Source organism: Salmo salar, chromosome 24 (assembly GCF_965601325.2).
Source record: "Salmo salar chromosome 24, fSalSal1, whole genome shotgun sequence".
Classification (NCBI taxonomy): domain Eukaryota; kingdom Metazoa; phylum Chordata; class Actinopteri; order Salmoniformes; family Salmonidae; genus Salmo; species Salmo salar.
Window position 1 is genome coordinate 40,932,501 of NC_138314.1, and position 22,985 is coordinate 40,955,485.

At 42.7% G+C, this 22,985-nt stretch overlaps 1 protein-coding gene across 7 annotated transcripts in view; it reads right to left on the bottom strand.

Moving 5' to 3' along the window:
* pdlim5a (PDZ and LIM domain 5a) overlaps positions 1-22,985 on the bottom strand; it is a 146,811-nt gene that overhangs the window by 74,508 nt on the left and 49,318 nt on the right. For all 7 annotated transcript variants that reach the window (XM_014172468.3, XM_082968708.1, XM_082968707.1 and 4 more), the window contains exon 3: positions 22,408-22,559. In XM_014172468.3, coding sequence (XP_014027943.1) covers positions 22,408-22,559 — 152 coding nt within the window. The remainder of the gene's footprint in view (positions 1-22,407; positions 22,560-22,985) is intronic.

A 22,985-nucleotide genomic window follows, 5' to 3' on the forward strand; every position in this document is an offset into this window, starting at 1 on the left:
GGTTCAGGTGTGTATTTTTAAGTCATAAAGCTGCTTATATATATACAGTGCCTTCAGAAAGTATTCATACCCCTTGACTTGTGTTACAGCCTGAATTCAAAACTGATTAAATAGAGGGCGGATTCAAATACCTGAGCGGACAAAGTAAATATCTGCCGATGTGCCCTTGAGCAAGGCACTTCACCCTAATTACTTCTGTAAGTCGCTCTGGATAAGAGCGTTTGCTAAATAACTGAAATGTAAGTCATAAAGCTGCTTATACACTACCGTTCAAACGTTTGGGGTCACTTAGAAATGTCCTTGTTTTCCATAAAAACATACATGAAATGAGTTGCAAAACTAATAGGAAATATAGTCAAGACGTTGACAAGGTTATAAATAATGATTTTTAATTTAAATAATAATTGTGTCCTTCAAACTTTGCCTTTGTCAAAGAATCCTCCATTTGCAGCAATTACATCCTTGCAGACCTTTGGCATTCTAGTTGTCAATTTGTTGAGGTAATCTGAAGAGATTTCATCGCATGATTCCTGAAGCACCTCCCACAAGTTGGATTGGCTTGATGGGTACTTCTTACGTATCATACGGTCAAGCTGCTCCCACAACAGCTCAATAGGGTTGAGATCCGGTGACTGTGCTGGCCATTCCATTATAGACAGAATACCAGCTGACTGCTTCTTCCCTAAATAGTTATTGCATAGTTTAGAGCTGTGCTCTGGGTCATTGTCCTGTTGTAGGAGGAAATTGGCTCCAATTAAGCACCGTCCACAGGGTATGGCATGGCATTGCAAAATGGAGTGATAGCCTTCCTTCTTCAAGATCCCTTTTACCCTGTACAAATCTCCCACTTTACCACCACCAAAGCACCCCCAGAACATCAGATTGCCTCCACCATGTTTGACAGATGGCGTCAAGAACTCCTCCAACATCTTTCAATTTTTTCTTTTCATTTCTTCACGATGTTTTACTTTGTGAGCCGAACACCTCAAACTTAGATTTGTCTGTCCATAACACTTTTTTCCCAATCTTCCTCTGTCCAATGTCTGTGTTCTTTTGCCCATCTTAATCTTTTATTTTTATTGGCCAGTCTGAGATATGGCTTTATCTTTGCAACTTTGCAGCATCCCGGAGTCGCCTCTTCATTGGGTTAGAGAGTTGTACGAGATCTTCAGTTTCTTGGCAATTTCTCGGAAAGAATAGCCTTCATTTCTCAGAATAAGAATAGACTGACAAGTTTCAGAAGAAAGTTATTTGTTTCTGGCCTATTTGAGCCTGTAATCGAACCCACAAATGCTTATGCTCCAGATACTCAACTAGTCTAAAGGCCAGTTTTATTGCTTCCTTAATCAGCACAACTGTTTTCAGCTGTGCTAACATAATTGCAAAAGGGTTTTCTAATGATCAATTAGTCTTTTTAAGTGATTAACTTGGATTAGCTAACACAACGTGCCATTGGAAAACAGGAGTGATGATTGCTGATAATGGGCCTCTGTACGCCTATGTAGATATTCCATAAAAAATCTGCCATTTCCAGCTACAATAGTCATTTACAACATTAACAATGTCTACACTGTATTTCTGATCAATTTGATGTTATTTTAATGGTTAAAAAAATGTGCTTTTCTTTAAAAAACAAGGACATTTCTAAGTGACCCCAAACTTTTGAACGGTAATGTAAGTATTCACCCCCCTGAGTCAATACTTTGTAAAAGCACCTTTGGCAGCGATTACAGCTGTGACTCTTTCTGGGTAAGTCTCTAAGATCATTTCACACCTGGATTGTGCGACATTTGCCCATTATTCTTTCAAAATTCTTTAAGTTCTGTCAAATTGCTTGTTGATCATTGCTAGACAACTATTTTCATGTCTTGCCATAGATTTTCAAGGAGATTTAAGTCAAAGCTGTAACTCGGCCACTCAGGAACATTCACTGTCTTCTTGGTAAGCAAAGATGTGGCTTTGTATTTTGATTTTATTGTCCTGCTGAAAGGTGAATTCATCTCCCAGTGTCTGGTTGAAAACAGACTGAACCAGGTTTTCCTCTAGAATTTGCCTGCTCCATCCCATAGTATTTTCTATCCTGAAAAACTCCCCAGGTCTTAATGATGACAAGCAGGACCATAACATGATGCAGCTACCACTATCCTTGAAAATAAGGAGAGTGGTACTCAGTAATGTCTTGAATTGGATTTGTCCCAAACATAACACTTTGTATTAATGACAAAAAGTTACTTTTTTGCAATATTACTTTAGTACCTTGTTGCAAACAGGATGCATGTTTTGGAATATTTTTGATTCTGTACAGCTTTTTTTTCACTCCGTCAATTAGGTTAGTATTGTGGAGTAACTACAATGTTGATCCATCATCAGTTTTCTCCTATCACAGCCATTAAACTCTGTAACTGTTTTAAAGTCACCATCATTATGATATCCCTGAGAGGTTTCCTTCCTCTCCGGCAACTGAGTTAGGAAGGACGCCTGATTCTTTGTCGTGACTGGGTGTATAGATACAACATCCAAAGCGTAATTAATAACTTCACCATGCTCAAAAGGATATAAATATTGTCTACCAATAGGTGCCCTTCTTTGCGAGTCATTGGAAAACCTCCCTGGTCTTTGTGGTTGAATCTCTGTTTGAAAATCACTGCTCGCCTGAGGGACCTTACAGATAATTATATGTGTAGAGATGAGATAGTCATAAAAAAGTAATGTTAAACACTATTATTGGACACAGAGTGAGTCCATGCAACTTGTTATTTGACTTGTTAAGCACATTTTTAATCCTGAACTTATTTAGGCTTGCCGTAACAAAGGGGTTGAATACTTATTGACTCAAGACATTTCAGCTTTTCATTTTTTATTAATTTGTAAACAATTTGAAAAACCTAATTCCACTTTGACATTATGGGCCAGTGACAAAAAAAAACTCAATTTAATACATTTTACATTGAGGCTGAAACACAATAAAATGTAGAAAAAGTAATGGGGTGTGAAGACTTTCTGAAGGCACTGTATTATTTGACAGCCATAAAGCTGCTTATAGATATTATTTTACAGTTTCCTTGTTTTCCCTGGCAGCTTCTAAAGCGGGCAAAACAGCAAGGACCCCAGCTAGGCGAAAAGCAACACTGAGACTTGCTGCCAGTCAAAGTGATCTACAGTAAAGTCTGAACAGGAACCCTTTCTGAATGGATATGTGGGTTCCCTTACAACAACAAAAAACATGAAAAAATCATCTCACATAAAAATAAAACGTAAAAAAACGACGTGGTTTTCGGACACGTGTGACGTTTCACATGAATTTTTAACGAACAAATCACATATGAAAAATGTGACGTGGGAAAAACAGACACGTACATTTTTCACATGACTTAGACATGTGTTTTCCCAACATTTCACGGGATATTATAATTTCCACGTGTGCTTTTGTAACTGGAGAGATTAGAACATGGGTTTTCCCTAGGAGAGACCATGTCTTGACCGTTAGACCAACACTAATTTTGAAGTCGCAGGTGGGGCTACCTCATCATGTCATCATGAGCAACCATGACCAACTCATGTGACACTCTCACATGTGCATTTTCACATTTTAATGTCAACTAGGGCTGTCAAACGATTAAAAAAATGTAATTGAATTTATCGCAGGATTTGCATTGATTAAACACGGTTAATTGCAAATTCCCTTTAACCTCAAAGTCAACTTGTTTTCATATCACATTGTTGTTTATAGCTGTATAGATTATGTACAGTATATTGGATGATTGTGTATTTTGGAACGCTTTCAGACAATGGAACGCTTTCAGACAATGGAACGCTTTCAGACAATGGAACGCTTCAGACAATGCGTAAAAAAAAAATGTTGCACTAAAATTACAAAAAGTTAACTTGAGTTAAGTGATTAACTGTGACAGCGCTAATTGTAACATGCTAAAGGGGATAAATAGGGAGACGTGGAGCCCTATCTTCTCCGTTCTTTTCACTGGGCTTCTTCCAACGGTCACTGACCACCGTATGAAGAAGAGAGCTGCGCATCTGCAGCAGTAACACTGAACGCATGGCTCAGGAAAAGCAAATCATTATTTTTAACACACTTTCATTCTTTTACTATGGTAGGCTAAGTTAGCTTTTCACAGAATGGCATTATAGAATTTGCAATTCCATACGTGGAAACATTGCTACTGCAACATGTTAACACCACCTTTTCACATGTGAGGAAAATAACACTATTTCACCACCCAGTTAACTTGCAATTCCACATGTGAAAGTGAGATTTTTTTTTACATGTGAAACCACAAATGTCAGATGTGCAACTGCAATTCACATGTGAAGTGAAAACATGTTTTTCTTCTCACATGTGAAAAGGCGGTTTTAACATAAATGTAAAACATGGGATCACATGTGAAATTTAAACCTAACATGTGAAATTTAAACTTAACATGTGAAAACAGCTATTTCACATGTGAAACTGCAAAATGTACAATGTTGTTAGGGGAAAAAGAAATCAGCTTCATATAATAGATTACTTGCACACTGACAAATGCATGCAGACACACACAGACAGCATACACACACACACACACACACACACACACACACACACACACACACACACACACACACACACACACACACACACACACACACACACACACACACACACACACACACACACATACACACACACACACGTGACATGGTAGTGAGCGCTTTGGGAGTTGTCATCCTGTGAGTGACATTCTGAGGGCCTATAAACAGAGTAGACAGACAGTGTCATTAAAGTGACAGTAAAATAAAAGCTGGCGAATCATACCTAGACTTATGGAATGCATCAATCTCTCATTTTCCTCTATAAAAACAGACAGCGTTGTTCTACAGACAAGCTACATGGATCGGAGAGGCACATAAGCTCACGGGTGAAAAATGTGTTGCGTAACCAGCTGATCGTTGGACTCGAGACTACCTGTGTGCATGATGTCATTCAATGCTTCATGTGGCCTAACAGCATTGATGACACAGGCTGATACCTCTCACTGGCTGTATGCTGTACATACCACTTCACTGTGGAGAAAACGGAGTATTAAGCATGCACAGCAGGGTTGGGGTCAATTTCAATTTCAATTGCAGTAAATTCAGGAAGTGATTGGATAAACATCTGGAATCAATATTATCTTCGATACACTGAGAAGTCAGTGAAAATAAAAGCTTTTTTTTTTAATTATTGAATTGGAATTTCAGTTTACTTCCTCAAATTGACACCAACCCTGGTGCACAGTATTATTGTTGGTAATAAGACTACAAGAGAATTGTTCTTGGACATGTACAGTGCAGATTACAATGGATCCCACTCAGCCCATGAAATGTTGCCTTCCCAGTCCCGAGAGCTCGTGTCTGTAGACAGAGCAGAAAAGCTCCATGATGATAAAAGCTTTCAAAAGGTTAAGTTAAGGTCCACGTAGCAGTAAATTGAACCCCAATGTCACTACAGTACTGCCGTCATCATCTCCCAGAGACAAACAGACAACAGCTTAAAGGGGCTAGTTCAGGGAAAGTACATCTTTAGATATTTGCTTCCTTAATTGAAAGCAGCCTAAGAACTGACTGCAATCAACCTCTATGCTTTTGTTAAACTAGCCACTGACAACTAATTTGTCTAATATCATTTATACTGTATGTTGTGTTGTGTATATATTCTACCACAACAAGTTTTATTACTACTTTGTATTACTAACTTGTTATATTTTGGATTTCGCTTTTACTTTGACTTTAATATGGGACTTTTAACTATTGATATTGATATTTGGTCTGCACTGTTGAGGAGAGTTTGAAAGTTAGCATTTCACTGTACCATTTACACCTGCTGTATCCTGTACTGAACACACTTTGATTTGATCATGCTAATATTCGCATTTTCAGAACAAAAAAAAGCAATATAAGTCAATGTAAATCCGTTGATCTTAAGAAGGGATGGCAGGAACTCAAAGTTGGTGTAAAAAGTCAGTTAAAATGTTTTCTGACCGTAGCAATGAGGCTTTCTCAACAGATACGCCGTGATTCTCCTAGAACTCAGCTATGTTGGCCGCTGTGGATGTGTTTGTGGATTTAGAGCACCTTTGATAAATACCCCATTAGTGTTGGAGACAAAGACAGGTGTACAGATAGTCAGGGCCGGCGCCAGGACGGATCAGTTGGACGGGCTTTTCATTTCCATAGGCGGGCAGGTTTTTTCACGGCACCTCCTGTGCACCTGTTAATATGTCTAGTAGTAAAGACCATAGGCAGACAATGAGCTTCAAGTTTGGAGAAGCTTACAATTTATCCTACAATTTCTACCGATCTGCGTGCCAGTTATGATTATTTTTATAATGCACGTTTTTGTGGAACAGTTTAATTTCATTAATAACGTTTTTGTTTGTCAAAAGAATTGTCACGTGGTTTATCATCAAAGTCTGAAGTAAAAATGTAACTATGACGAGAGCACCAGCCTCTGCCATATGGACACGTTAATACACTGTGATCCATTGGAGGATAAAGAAATGAGAGCAGTATGCCTACAACATCCGTCATCAACTACGTCAAATACATAGGCCTGAAGCCGACAAATAAAAACAGTAGAAAATATCCTGATAAATTCTGGTTCTTTCAATCACATTCATCTCTCTACTCTGCCTGTCTACATCCCTTTCTATCGGTCTTGACCTGAGCTACTGTATATCAAATCATCACTGGGTCCGGCCCGAAGCTGTCGCTATGGAACCTGCGTCATTGTATCAACTAGCCTATCCCGGGCCCTCAGAGTTTCCAGCGACAGCTGTTTTTTTATGAAGTTTCCACTAGAAATGTGTATTTTTGTATTTATTATGTATCCCCATTAGTTCCTGCCAAGGCAGCAGTTACTCTTCCTGGGGTTTATTATGGATCCCCATTAGTTCCTGCCAAGGCAGCAGTTACTCTTCCTGGGGTTTATTATGGATCCCCATTAGTTCCTGCCAAGGCAGCAGTTACTCTTCCTGGGGTTTATTATGGATCCCCATTAGTTCCTGCCAAGGCAGCAGTTACTCTTCCTGGGGTTTATTATGGATCCCCATTAGTTCCTGCCAAGCCAGCAGTTACTCTTCCTGGGGTTTATTATGGATCCCCATTAGTTCCTGCCAAGAAACCAACTACTCTTCCTGGGGTCCAGCAAAATTAAGGCAGTTATACAATTTTAAAAACATTACAATACATTCACAGATTTCACAACATACTTTGTGCTCTCAGGCACCCTACTCTACCACTACCACATATCTACAACACAAAATCCATGTGTACGTGTTTGTGTAGTGCGTTTGTTATCGTGTGTGTGTATTCATGTGTCTGTGCCTATGTTTGTGTTGCTTCACAGTCCCCGCTGTTCCATAAGGTGTATTTGTATCTGTTTTAAAATATAATTTTACTGCTTGCATCAGTTACTTGATGTGGAATAGAGTTCCATGTAGTCATGGCTCTATGTAGTACTGTGTGCCTCCCATAGTCTGTTCTGGACTTGGGGACTGTGAAGAGACCTCTTGTGGCATGTCTTGTGGGGTATGCATGGGTGTCTGAGCTGAGTGCCAGTAGTTTAAACAGACCTCTGGTGGCATGTCTTGTGGGGTATGCATGGGTCTCTGAGCTGTGCGCCAGCAGTTTAGACAGACAGCTCTGTGTATTCAACATGTCAATACCTCTCATAAATACAAGTAGTTATGAAGTCAATCTCTCCTCCACTATGAGCCAGGAGAGATTGACATGCATTTAATTAATGTTAGCTCTCTGTATACATCCAAGGGCCATCCATGCTGCCCTGCACTGAGCCAATTGCAATTTTCCTACAGTAAGTCTCTCCTTGTGGCACCTAACCACATGACCGAACAGTAGTCCAGGTGCGACAAAACTAGGGCCTGTAGGACTTGCCTTGATGCCTTTTTGATAGTGCTGTTAAGAAGGTAGAGCAGTACTTTACTATAGACAGACTTCTCCCCATCTTAGCTACTGTTGTATCAATATATTATGACCATGACAGTTTATAATCCAGGGTTACTCCAAGCAGTTTAGTCACCTCACCTTGCTCAATTTCCACATTATTTATTACAAGATTTTATTGAGGTTTAGAGAATGATTTGCCCCAAATACAATGCTTTTAGTTTTAGAAATATTTAGGACTAACTTATTTCTTGCCACCCGTTCTGAAACTAACTGCATCTCTTTGTTAAGTGTTGCAGTCATTTCAGTCACTGTAGTAGCTGACATGTACAGTGTTGAGTCATCCGCATACATAGACACACTGGCTTTACTCAAAGCCATGGCATGTTGTTGGTCAGATGGATGTGTAGTGTCAACGTCTGTTGCTGGCATGTCATGCCTAAGTTTGCTAATCTTGCCAATTAAAAAATAATTAAAGTAGGTGGCAATATCAGTGGGTTTTATAATGAATTAGTCATCTGATTCAATGAATGATGGAGCTGAGTTTGCCTATTTTCCCAAAATATCATTTAAGGTGCTCCAAAGCTTTTTACTTGTCACGCCCTGGCCATAGAGAGGGTTTTATTCTCTATTTTGGTTAGGCCAGGGTGTGACTAGGGTGGGCATTCTATGTCCTTTTTTCTATGTTTTGTATTTCTTTGTTTTGGCCTGGTATGGCTCTCAATCAGGAACAGCTGTACATCGTTGTCGCTGATTGGGAGCCATACTTAGGCAGCCTGTTTTCCTGTGGGTTTTGTGGGTGGTTAATTTCTGTTTAGTATTCTTACCTGACAGAACTGTTTAGCGGTTGCATTTTGATTCAATGTTTGTTTCAATACATTTCATGATGAGCACTAACCCGTACGCTGCGCCTTGGTCTACTCCCTGCAACGGCCGTTACATTACTATAATTTTTATGGTAATTTATCTTTGTTTCATAGTGTAGTTTCTTCTTCTTTTTATTCAGTTTAGTCACATGATTTCTCAATTTGCAATACGTTTGCCAATCGGTTGTGCTGCCAGACTTATCTCGCATTCCTTTTGCCTCATCCCTCTCAACCATATCATTTTTCAATTACTCATCAAGCCACAGAGATTTAACAGTTTTTACAGTCATTTTCATAGTGGGTGTATACTTATTAGTAACTGGAATAAGCATTTCATAAATGTGTCAAGTGCAGTCTGGTTGCTCCTCATTACACACCACAGACCAGCAAATATTATTTACATCATCAACATAGGAATCATTACAAAACGTATTGTATGACCTCTTATACACTATATTAGGCCCAGCCTTTGGAACTTTGGTTTTCCTAGATATGGCTACTATATTGTGATTACTACAGCCGATGGGTCTGGATGCTGCTTTCAAGCAAATTTCTGCAGCATTAGTAAAGATGTGATAAATACATGTTGATGATTTCATTCCTGTGCTGTTTGTAACTACCCTGGTACAGTAGGTTGACTGATAACCTGAACCAGGTTGCAGGCACTGGTTACAATTTTACGATTTTTCTTGAGTGGACAGCTTGATGAAAGCCAGTCAATATTTAAATCACCCAGAAAATATACCTCTCTGTTGATATCACATACATTATCAAGCATTACACACATGTTATCCAGATACTGACTGTTAGTACTTCTATAGCAGCTTCCCATAAGAATGGGCTTTAGGTGAGGCAGATGAACCTGTAGCCATATTACTTCAACCGTGTTTAACATGAGATCCTCTCTAAGCTTTACAGGAAAATGGTTCTGAATATAAACAGCAGCAGCTCCACTACTGATATACGGGCTTCCGAGTGACCCGGTGGTCTAAGACACTGCATCTCAGTGCAAGAGGCGTCACTACAGTACCTGGTTCTGATCCAGGCTGAATCACCTCCGGCTGTGATTGGGAGTCCCATAGGTTGGTGCACAATTGGCCCAGCGTCGTCCAGGTTTGGCCAGGGTAGACCGTCATTGTAAATAAGAATTTGTTCTTAACTGACTTGTGTAATGAAATATATGGGATCATCATGATATTTTGTTCTTTCATACCGAATTTTGGTGATTATCAAGGCCGGGAGTGTTGTAAAGATTTTTCAAATAATGAGGAACTATGACAATGGATGAAAAAAATTATAAAAGACTTTGTTGACTTGTGTGAGGTGAAGAAAACAATACTGAGAAGTGATGAACGTGGTGAGTTAAGACAATCAGAAATCAGACGTTACCAAATGGGCTCTTTCTTACGTACAGTATGCATGCATTCTGGACAGAGACGCACCATATCTTTGTCACCCCTCCCCTTCTTCTAGATGCAACATTTAAAATTATACTCAAGACACATTATCTTCACCCATATTTTAGATGCTTATCATTGACATCCACAACTCAATCAGCTAGACCTTTACCACGCCCACTACCCAAATTGTGGGCTTCCCAAATATGCATACTGTAGGCCAACGCAGCTGTGATTTGAAACAATTCACAGCTATTTTTAAAAGAAGCTAACGATCCTCTGTGGCTAAGACATGCTCCCTGGTGAAGTATTTTGAAGGACTTTATTTAGACAGGAGTAATTATATAATTTAGAGAAATATCTATTTACTTTAGGGAAATCCAGCAACCTAACAGTGCACTGTGCACCCCCCAACTTTTCTTTCCAATTCGCAAGAGGCTGAAACAAGAGATTTGTATATAATGACGAGATGCTCATGTCTCCTCCCTTACAATGGGAGTCTTTGTCCCAAAGGCGGGAAGGCAGGCGACAAGCTTAGGTCTGCATATTATTCCCATAGAAACACATTGGGCTTATTTCGCACAGAGTTTGGGGAGAGTGCGCCCTCTTGCTTCGTCTCTTCCTCTCTGCTGAAACTGTATCACCAGAGAAAGCATCAAAGCGTGTGAAACATCGCCCCTCTATATGTAGCCCATGTATCACTGATGCTGTCTGGCCAGAAATAGCATGTCATAGTCTTTTGGTCCAGACAACATCAGATACATGTGCTACACATACTGAGGGGCGCTGTTTTGCTCGCTCGAATGCTTTAACTAAGATTGTTGTGTCTCTTTGTCGGCTCGCGTCTCGGGCAAATTAATTATCAATATTTATATTTTATTTGGATGGGCAAGGTGGTACGGTAGGGTCGGCCAGGCCCCGTAAGGCCCGCCCATAACGCAGTCCCTGCAGACAGTGTGGGCCTTGGAAATGTACACAGAGCTGTTATATTCTGCAGCCAGAAGACTCCTTACTTGAACTCAATTTAATAAAAAAATATATATATTTATCCCAGAGGAGCAATTAATTGTTACTTGAACTGTCATGAAACCATGATAAAATGGATGTCATAGGAAATGACTACGACTGATTATGACAAATTATAAGAAGAAGAATCGATCTTGTTGGCTTGCTGTCTAGCTACATTTACGTTTGTGTCACGACAGTGTTAGATCATTTATCATAGACTGCCAGCCAGTGTTGAGTTACGAAGGTTCAAGTCAAGTGTTACCGGAGGAGTCTCCTCAGGCTCCTCTTCGATGCCAAGCGAAGGTTTTATTAGCAACTAATCAGAGATCAGAACCGGTCTGAGGCGGTTGGTTGGGGCTACTCCCTCACTGCTGCCCACGTGGATGTGAGTCACTGTGTATATAAATCGCACAGCACCACCTCAGAGCATCTCTATTCAGGGTACACCATTTCAACAAATATATCCCAACCCCAACCCCAACCCCAACCCTCACCCATGAAACCCCAACCCTCAACCATGATACCCCCCCAACCCTCAACCATGAAACCCCCCAACCCTCAACCATGAAACCCCCCAACCCTCAACCATGAAACCCCCCAACCCTCAACCATGAAACCCCCCAACCCTCAACCATGAAACCCCCCAACCCTCAACCATGAAACCCCAGACCTCAACCATGAAACCCCAGACCTCAACCATGAAACCCCCCAACCCTCAACCATGAAACCCCCCAACCCTCAACCATGAAACCCCCCAACCCTCAACCATGATACCCCCCCAACCCTCAACCATGAAACCCCAGACCTCAACCATGAAACCCCAGACCTCAACCATGAAACCCCCCAACCCTCAACCATGAAACCCCCCCAACCCTCAACCATGAAACCCCAGACCTCAACCATGAAACCCCAGACCTCAACCATGAAACCCCAGACCTCAACCATGAAACCCCCCAACCCTCAACCATGAAACCCCCCAACCCTCAACCATGAAACCCCCCAACCCTCAACCATGATACCCCCCCAACCCTCAACCATGAAACCCCAGACCTCAACCATGAAACCCCAGACCTCAACCATGAAACCCCCCAACCCTCAACCATGAAACCCCAGACCTCAACCATGAAACCCCAGACCTCAACCATGAAACCCCCCAACCCTCAACCATGAAACCCCAGACCTCAACCATGAAACCCCCCAACCCTCAACCATGAAACCCCAGACCTCAACCATGAAACCCCAGACCTCAACCATGAAACCCCCCAACCCTCAACCATGAAACCCCAGACCACAACCATGAAACCCCCCAACCCTCAACCATGAAACCCCCCAACCCTCAACCATGAAACCCCCCAACCCTCAACCATGAAACCCCAGACCTCAACCATGAAACCCCAGACCTCAACCATGAAACCCCCCAACCCTCAACCATGAAACCCCCCAACCCTCAACCATGAAACCCCCCAACCCTCAACCATGATACCCCCCCAACCCTCAACCATGAAACCCCAGACCTCAACCATGAAACCCCCCAACCCTCAACCATGAAACCCCAGACCTCAACCATGAAACCCCCCAACCCTCAACCATGAAACCCCAGACCTCAACCATGAAACCCCCCAACCCTCAACCATGATACCCCCCCAACCCTCAACCATGAAACCCCAGACCTCAACCATGAAACCCCAGACCTCAACCATGAAACCCCCCAACCCTCAACCATGAAACCCCAGACCTCAACCATGAAACCCCCCAACCCTCAACCATGAAACCCCAGACCTCAACCATGAAACCCCCCAACCCTCACTCATGATACCCCCGACCCCAACCCTCACTCATGATACCCCCGACCCCAACCCTCACTCATGATACCCCCGACCCCAACCCTCACTCATGATACCCCCGACCCCAACCCTCACTCATGATACCCCCGACCCCAACCCTCACTCATGATACCCCCGACCCCAACCCTCACTCATGATACCCCCGACCCCAACCCTCACTCATGATACCCCCGACCCCAACCCTCACTCATGATACCCCCGACCCCAACCCTCACTCATGATACCCCCGACCCCAACCCTCACTCATGATACCCCCGACCCCAACCCTCACTCATGATACCCCCGACCCCAACCCTCACTCATGATACCCCCGACCCCAACCCTCACTCATGATACCCCCTGAGTCCCAACCCTCACCCACGATACCCCCCAACCCTCACTCATGATACCCCCGACCCCAACCCTCACTCATGATACCCCCTGAGTCCCAACCCTCACCCACGATACCCCCCAACCCTCACTCATGATACCCCCTGAGCCCCAACCCTCACCCATGATGTTCCATGACACCCCCTGAGCCACAGACACACACACCCACCCACCCACACAGACACAAACACACACCCACACAGACACACACACCCACCCACACAGACACACACACCCACCCACACACACCCACCCACACAGACACACCCACCCACACAGACACACACACACCCACACAGACACACACACCCACCCACACACACCCACCCACACAGACACACACACAGACACACACACACACCCACCCACACAGACACACACACCCACACAGACACACACACACACCCACCCACACAGACACACACACCCACCCACACAGACACACACCCACCCACACCCACCCACACAGACACACACACCCACCCACAGAGACACACACACCCACCCACACAGACACACACACCCACACAGACACACACCCACCCACCCACACAGACACACCCACCCACAGAGACACACACACCCACCCACACAGACACACACACCCACCCACACACACACACACACACACACACACACACACACCCACACAGACACAGTTCATGCTACACACACATCACAACTGCTGCTACCAGACTCTAATTATGAATACCAAATACTGCACAATTTAAACACTTGACCCCAATCCTCCTTCCCCAAAAGCTTTGTAAATATTGGACTATAAATTGTGCCTTCCTGTATTATACTTAAGCTAAAATGTTTATTCTATTCTATTGAGACATATTACTTTACGTTGGCATTCTTATATTTTATTATTGTCTTATTGTTGTTGCATTGTCCAGAAGGAAGCTCTAAGTAAGCATTTCGTTGGACGGTGTGTCTCGTACATACGACTAATAAAACAGGAAACTTGAAAGGGGAAACTTCTCCCCACAGCCTGTAGCACTCGTGGTGCACGGAACTACTCGGGACATAAAGTGCTTTCTCTAGTCAAACTGCTATGTGGAAACATGATGTGCCTCTTTGTGTGTGGGGTGTTTTCCTTATCAAGATCAATATTACAGCAGAACCTTGTTTTTTATACGATTGAAAATAAAGCATAATCAAGCTAAATGTGTTTATGTTTATGACTTATCAGGACTTAGTATCCATTTGGCTTTATACTTGGCTGTGTTTGTGTTGCTGTACAGTTCCACTGTGGGCTCAGTCACAAAGGAGGCTTATCAAGCAGCGTAATTATTCTCTAACGGTCTTTTCAGCAGGAGAGATGTGAACACTGATAACGGGACAGGAACTATGGGAGCAATTAACTCTGCAACACAAAATATTTTTCATTTGAGATCTGAGTGTTTGTGTGTGGTGTGTGTGGTGTGTGTGATGTGTGTGGTGTGTGTGGTGTGTGTGTGTGGAGGCAATCAAGCTGGAGTGCCTGTAAGAAGCAGCATGTGTTACCTCCTAAACACCTCACACACACACATCACACACACACACACACACACACACACACACACACACACACACACACACACACACACACACACACACATACACATACACATACACATACACACACCCACACCGAGAGTGGGCAACGCCCACAAGGCACGACCACTGCCATTTACCAGAACAAAAGAAATAATGTAATTTGACATTTGACAACAGTGCCAATGAACACTTTATAGACACAATGATTCAAAATGGGAAATAGAGTATGAACAAGGAAACATTGTTTCTGAATGGAATATCTATTTCCTCCCTTTCCATCATTCTTTTCCAACTTTCCTTCCCAATAACACTGACATCCCGGTCTTCCCATGAACCTCCAAGCATATCTGGGAGTGTTTTGTGTCCGTACGAGACTGAGGCAATCCAAACAACAGTCTGACAGTCATTGGACGATGACGGGTTGATATATAGCAGAGCTCCATGTGTTTGTTCTGGTCCCTTTCTGAACTAGCCTAACTGACAAGATCTTACCCTTTTTATTAGCCTTATCAAACTGAAATCGAGTAAATCTCAATAAGGGAATGGAAATATTATTCATTAGTGAATCGATTCAATTTCCCCAGCTGCCCATAGCTGCCCGTAAAACTTTATGGAAGCTTGTGAATGTTAACGTAGCACAATGATATTTAATCGTCCATTGTTTTTGCAAAGGAGCAACGTTTTCTCGCTCTCGTTTATCGGAGGCTCTGGCTCTTTAAATTTCACTCTCTCACTCTCCTGCTCTCTGGCTCGCACACACACACACACACATTTTCTCTCTCTCTCCCTTCTCTCCCCGCCTCTCTCTTTCTCATCCATCCCTTCTCTCAGTGAGCTGAGATGAGGACAGGGTAATTGAGGGTAAAATGGCATAGTGAGGTGGCAGCTGAGCGGCCTGACAGTAGGAGGTTTATAAAAGCTCATGGTTGCCGTTAGCAGCACCGGCTCTGTGTGTGGAGACTAACAGTAGGTGACAATCCAATGGGTTTAGAGCCCATCTTGAACTAAGTACTATCCAAGCAAAAGACCATTGCAGTGATCATGTTTTGTTTGATTGCATAACTTCTCTCATGTCTACAGATGGACGTTTTCACAAAGTTGATAAACCTGAGCGTGACCGGCAAGACAGCAGAAATGGGAGAGGAACTCTTTCACATAGTGAGGACCCTGGGACTAAACACCTCCCTCTGCAACTGGATCCTGGTCTTCCTGACGGACCTCCCCCAGGTGGTAAGGGTAGGCAACAACACATCTGCCACACTGATCCTCAACACTGGAGCCCCTCAGGGGTGTGTACTTAGTCCCCTCCTGTACTCCCTGTCACCCATGACTGCATGGCCAAATATGACTCCAACACCATCATTAAGTTTGCTGATGACACAACAGTGGTAGGCCTGATTACCGACAACGACGAGACAGCCTATAGGGAGGAGGTTAGAGAACTAGCAGTGTGGTGCCAGAACAACAACCTCTTCCTCAATGTGAGCAAGACAAAGGAGCTGATCGTGGACTACAGGAAAAGGAGGGGGCTGAACAGGCCCGCATTAACATCGACGGGGCTGTAGTGGAGCGGGTCGAGAGTTTCAAGTTCCTTGGTGTCCACATCACCAACGATCTAACATGGTCCAAACATACCAAGACAGTTGTGAAGAGGGCACGACACAACATTTTCCCCCTCAGGAGACTGAAAAGATTTGGCATGGGTCCCCAGATCCTCAAAAAGTTCTACAGCTGCACAATCGAGAGTATCCTGACCTGTTGCATTACCGCCTGGTATGGCAACTGCTCGGCATCGGACCGAAAGGCGCTACAGAGGGTAGTGCGTATGGCCCAGTACATCACTGGGGCCAAGCTTCCTGTCATCCAGGACCTATATAATAGGCGGTGTCAGAGGAAAGCCCATAAAAATGTCAGAGACTCCAGTCACATAAGTCATAGACTGTTTTCTCTGCTACCACATGGCAAGGCGGTACCAGAGCGCCAACTCAAGGACCAAAAGGCTCGTTAACAGCTTCTACCCCCAAGCCATAATACTGCTGAACAACTAATCAAATGGCCACCGGACTATTACATTACCCCCCCATTTGTTTGTACACTGCTGCTACTCACTGTAATTATCTATGCATAGTCACTTTAACGTCTACCTACATGTACAAATGACCTCTAACCTGTACCCCCGCACACTGACTCGGTACCGGTACCCCCTGTATTTGGCCTCGTTATTTTTATATTATTGTGTTACTTTTAATTACTTTTTACTTTAGTTTATTTGGTAAATATTTTCTTAACTCTTCTTGAACTGCACTGTTGGTTAAGGGCTTGTAAGTAAGCATTTCACAGTAAGGTCTACACTTGTTGTATTCGGCGCATGTGACAAATAAAGTTGGATTTGATTTGATTTGATACCACTTTGCACCATTAAAACCAATTTACATGCTTACATTTTCAGACGGTTGACATGACACACAAAGTTAGTTCAAAGTTATCGGTATTGCATTCCCTGCAATGTGACAGCCATCTTCAAACTGAGAGAAAATACCAACAACTAAGACGTGCAACGTTATTCACTATCAATAGTCCTACATTCCATGGGGCAAGTCGAATTTTCACTTAGTCTTCCATTGGCTTCAATGCATGAGTAAGTTCAGTGAAAAATAGGATTTGTCCCCATGAGAGTCCAGTTTCTGTATAAAATATTAGCAAGTATGATCATTGTGAGTGTGAAACAATCTAATGAAACATGGACCAATATAGCGGCAATGTATTTTTTGTACGCCCCCTTTTGTGATTACAATCTTGTCTCATCGCTGCAACTCCCCAACGGGCTCAGGAGAGGCGAAGGTGGAGTTATGCATCCTCTGAAACATGATCCACCAGACACGGGCTTCTTAACATGGAAGCCAGCTGCACCTATGTGTCAGAGGAAACCCTGTTCAACTGATGACCGAAGTCAGCCTGTAGGCGCCAGGCCCACCACAAGGAGTTTCTAGAGCACGATGAGCCAAGTAAAGCCCCCCCGGCCAAACTCTCCTCTAACCCGGACAACGCTGGGCCAATTGTGCGCCGCCCAATGGGACTCCCGGTCACAACTGGTAATGACACAGCCCGGGATCGAACCCCAGGCTGTAGTGATGCCACAACACTGCAATGCAGTGCCTTAGACCGCTGTGGTGCCTTAGACCGCTGCGGTGCCTTAGACCGCTGCGCCAATCACATTCATCTAAGATAAAAAAAAAACCTGACCCGCACCGAAAATATATATAATTGTAAAATGAATGTAAGAACATCTAAGAAGGTTTTTAATACAGTGCTCGTAAAAAAATAATTGTCCGTGTTACAATCGTACCGTCTCACATCTGTCAGTTTGACCTTTTAAACCATGTCTTACATCTGCAGCCCATCTCCTCTCATCAGACCTGCTTTCAAACCAGAGCCTTTGTTGGGAAATAACTAACAAAGTGTCTCCTTTTCAAACACAAGGAGATACAGAAAGCATTGTTGTAATTTTTTACGTCCTCTTCCTGTGATATCTGGCCTGCCAACAAACCCAAATCAAAGACGCAAAAAAATAAAAATGCCTTTCTGAGCGAGGCAGTAAAAACTAACAGTAACCGAAGAGAATATAGTTTTTTTTTCCATTACACATGTTCACTCATTAAACTCCAGATGGAATAGGGGCCACAGCTTTTTCTGCCAGGGAATGCCATGAAGCACAAAGCTAGCTCTGATAAGGGAACTTCGTGTTTAAAAAGGATTTGAGGAAATGGAGGCCTTCATCTAAATCTACCCTTAATTGGAGCAATAAAGGAGATGTGGAGAATGTGTTCCTCACAATGGCCGTCTGATCACACAGACGTTAATGTGAATAATGGCCGTTAAGGAACCTAATGAAGCACATATCACAGCATGTGTTTCCAATAGGTCAGGATATACCCCTAAAGAACTGATAGCTCTCAGCTAGCCTAGCGCTCAACCAGTTTTCTTAAAAACAAACTCTCCAACTGAAGAACAATTAAATTAGATCGGCACTTGGCAACGACATTTCCAGCCTAATAAAATAATCGAGAACAAACTTCCACCATTTAAGAAGTTAACAGGCCCTCTAGCTGGCAGTGCCGGAATAATACGACCAATGGAAAGACAAATGACCCACAAGAGAAAATATGTGGCATGGGGTTTCATAAGTCCAATCATATTACTAAGTGGATCTATCTTTCATTAGCTTACAAAGTGCAGGACTTGTTTGTCACTGTCTAAGACATTCTATAGCAGTTACAGTTAGAGAAGTGTACTACTAATCTGTTTAAGTTATTGAATGTAGCCTATAATTCATATTCCTCTAAATCAATTGGTATATTTAACTAATTGAAATTAATGTTCTGTCAGGCTGTAGCCTTAAAGTAGAACATCTAACGAAAGAAGCAAGACATCAGCCTTCAATTGTCTTTCAAATTAATCCTTGAGATGTACATTGAGTGTACAAAACATTAGGAACACCTTCCTAATATGCACCCCTTTTGCCCTCAGAACCACCTCAATTTGTCGGGGCATGGATTCTACAAGGTGTCGAAAGTGTTCCACAGGGATGCTGGCCTATGTTGACTCCAATGCTTCCCACAGTTGTGTAAAGTTGGTTGGACCATTCATGATACACACAGGAAACAGTTGAGCGTGAAAAACCCAGCTGCATTGCAGTTCTTGACACAAACCGGTGAACCTAGCACCTACTACCATACCCCATTCAAAGGCACTTAAACCTTTAGTCTTGCCTATTCACGCTCTGAATGGCACACAATCCATGTCTCAACTGTCTCAAGGCTTAGAAATCCTTCTTTAACCTGTCTCCTTCATTTCATCTACACTGTTTGAAGTGGATTTAACAAGTGACATCAAAAAGAGTTCATAGCTTTCACGTGGATTCACCTGGTCAGTCTATGTCATGGAAAGAGCAGGTGTTCCTAATGTTTTGAACACTCAGTATATGTAACCCCATATGTAAAGTGGGTTCCAGAATTCGGACTATTGAAAACATGGGATCCAATAATATTGACCCTTATCTTTTTGAGGTTTTTTTTTAATACTGGTTAAACAAAATCTCTTTCTCTGAGCAATTTTATTAGAATAAAATAATATACTTAAAAAAAAAAATGTTATCATACAATACAGCTCAGTATTTGTAATGATATATTTTATACAGTCTTTTTTGCTCATCTTTATCAAGGGTGCCAATAATTCCAGATCCTACTGTATTATACATGCTTACTGACTGACTTTCCTAAGTGGAATCCTACATTGTGTATGTATGGAATTCCCTTGACGTCGAGGAGCATGCAGTTTACTCAAGTCTCTTCCTTCTCACAGATCATTGGCCAGGTTTTGATCTTGTTTCTTTTTTTTACACATACATGTGTCCTTGAGTTATACACTATGGCTGTGGCATTGAAAGTTTCTTTCAAGGCTGTTATTTTTCCCATCAGACCAAAAGCAAACCTCTTTAATCTTTCAGCTCTGAGACAGAGCAAGAGGATATGCCTCCTAAGCGCCAAAACCGCTCTGTCAACACAATGTGTTTTCTTTACTGTTGCTCCAGTCCCAATTTGAGCATGCATGTGTTTTCCTCTTGTCCTCGCTACAGTCAACATAAAGTCGAATATGCAAACTGGCATAGTGATTTATGAATTCAAGCTTAATGAAATATTGCTGTCCTAGCTGGTCTGTTTGGTCTGCTACCAAAGAAGATCAAACCTGGTTCCCAGAACCTAATCCCGAAAAGATCACCCCCGCAAAATCATGATTCGTCAAAATAACCAGTGACACCAGCGCACCAAAACTAATTGATGCCCCTAGACACTGATCTTGGTTCAGTTTTGCATTTTCTCCACTAATGGTTAAGGTTAGGATTGGGGGAGGGGAAGCTGATCCTCAACCTGTAGCTAGGGGCAACTTCCTGCATCACAGCAACAACTCAGCGTAATAAGCACATAAGCCATACTGTGATTGCTTTAGCAGATTCCCCTTCAAAAGTACAACTGGGCTCAAAGAACAATTCTCTCTCTCTCTCTCTCTCTCTCTCTCTCTCTCTCTCTCTCTCTCTCTCTCTCTCTCTCTCTCTCTCTCTCTCTCTCTCTCTCTCTCTCTCTCTCTCTCCTCTCTCTCTCTCTCTCTCTCTCTCTCTCTCTCTCTCTCTCTCTCTCTGTGCCAGTGGACTGAGCTCAGACCAGACGATCTCATCACTAGCTAGAACCTCTTTGCTCTCCTTACTATGTGATTGTGATGACACTGATGAATCCCTTTTTATTAATTTATTATTATTATTATTTTTACCCCAAACCACAGGTACTGCTCTTCCTCTGTGGAAGATTAGTGCAATGGGCTCTGATTAAAAGTAGTGCACTATAAAGGGAATAGGGGGTCAATTGGTACGTGTCCTCTGACAGGGAGCATTGCTTACAACAAGTCAAGAAAACCACATCAAAAGGCCTCCAGCGAGTTCAATCCATTTTCTAATGATAGCACAGGGCGATCCTACCCAATGCAGAGATGAGAGACCACACGTTTCCTATCGTTGTATACCAATGTGATGAAATAGGAAATACAGCGAGCGTGTCTGTTTGACTGTGTCTTACAGCCCCAGGCTCTGGCTAGCATGCACACATGCCTAATGTTACCGGAACCAAAGTGACCAAACAATTAAAAACACATGACCACAGACAAGACACTCCAAAACATTCAACTTCAGTGTACATCAGCATTCCCCATATGGAAGAGACCAGAGAGCATCGCATCTTTCATTTGTTTCACTTTTCTATCTCAGGGAAGGAAACATACAGTGTGAGTCCACTTAAGATACATTTTTACAATAACTGTGAACATCTGACTGTGTGTGTGTGTGTGTGTGTGTGTGTGTGTGTGTGTGTGTGTGTGTGTGTGTGTGTGTGTGTGTGTGTGTGTGTGTGTGTGTGTGTGTGTGTGTGTGTGTGTGTGTGTGTGTGTGTGTGTGTGTGTGTGTGTGTGTGTGTGTGTGTGTGTGTGTGTGTGTGTGGATCCTGCGTTGTTATACCGAGATGTAAATGAATACACCAGTGGGAGCACATGTGTTGTAACTTAGTTGTGCTGTTAAGAAGTGAGCGGCAGGTAGCCTAGCGATTAAGAGCATTGGGCCAGTAACCGAAAGGTCGTTGGTCCAAACCCCCGAGCCGACTAGGTAATAAATCTGTCAATGTGGCCTTGAGCAAGGCACTAAATCCTAATCACTCTGGATAAGAGCGTGAGCTAAAATATAAAAGCAATTCAAGGTGTGTGTGACCTTACCCTGGCGGATTGTAAACCTAGCAAGCGGTTGGATATTTGCAGATGATAGTTTGTTAATATCAGTAGATCATCTATAGGGTGACTATCCAAATCCAGTGTGACCCTCCATGTTGTTGTTTCAGTGTTTACCTTTGCAGGGTGAGGTTGAGGTTACCAGCGCAGGCCTTGATCTTGTTCTGAGCTTCCAGGTGGTTCATTCCATCAGTACTGATGCCATCAATAGACAGGACCACATCGCCCACTGCGATACGTGCCTTGGCTGCCTTTCCCAGGTCCGTGAGCTGAAACAAACAACAACAACACATTTGTTAGAGATGTGTTCATAATGTATACATTACATTTTGATAGAAACTGGGCCTACCTGCGGAGAGAGACATTTTCGTATTTTAAAAGAATGGTGCAAAGTGCCCAAAAAAACTCTATATAATCTAGCAGTATGATTTAAATTGAAACTTTTCTTCAACAATATGTGCTATAAAGAGGACTTTATTTATGTATTGCTCAGTTTGCTAAACTTTAGTTAAGTAATCGCCTTCTTATAACGCTCATTGCTGAAGAAAAGTTTCACACTAAATCACACTCCCAGAATATGATGAGGCTATTGCACAGATCATTTGTTTCCTTGTTTTGAACTACAAGCTAGACACGCTGTCAGACTCTGGTTATTGTCACATGGATAATAAAAGACACCTTTTTTTAATCTGAGG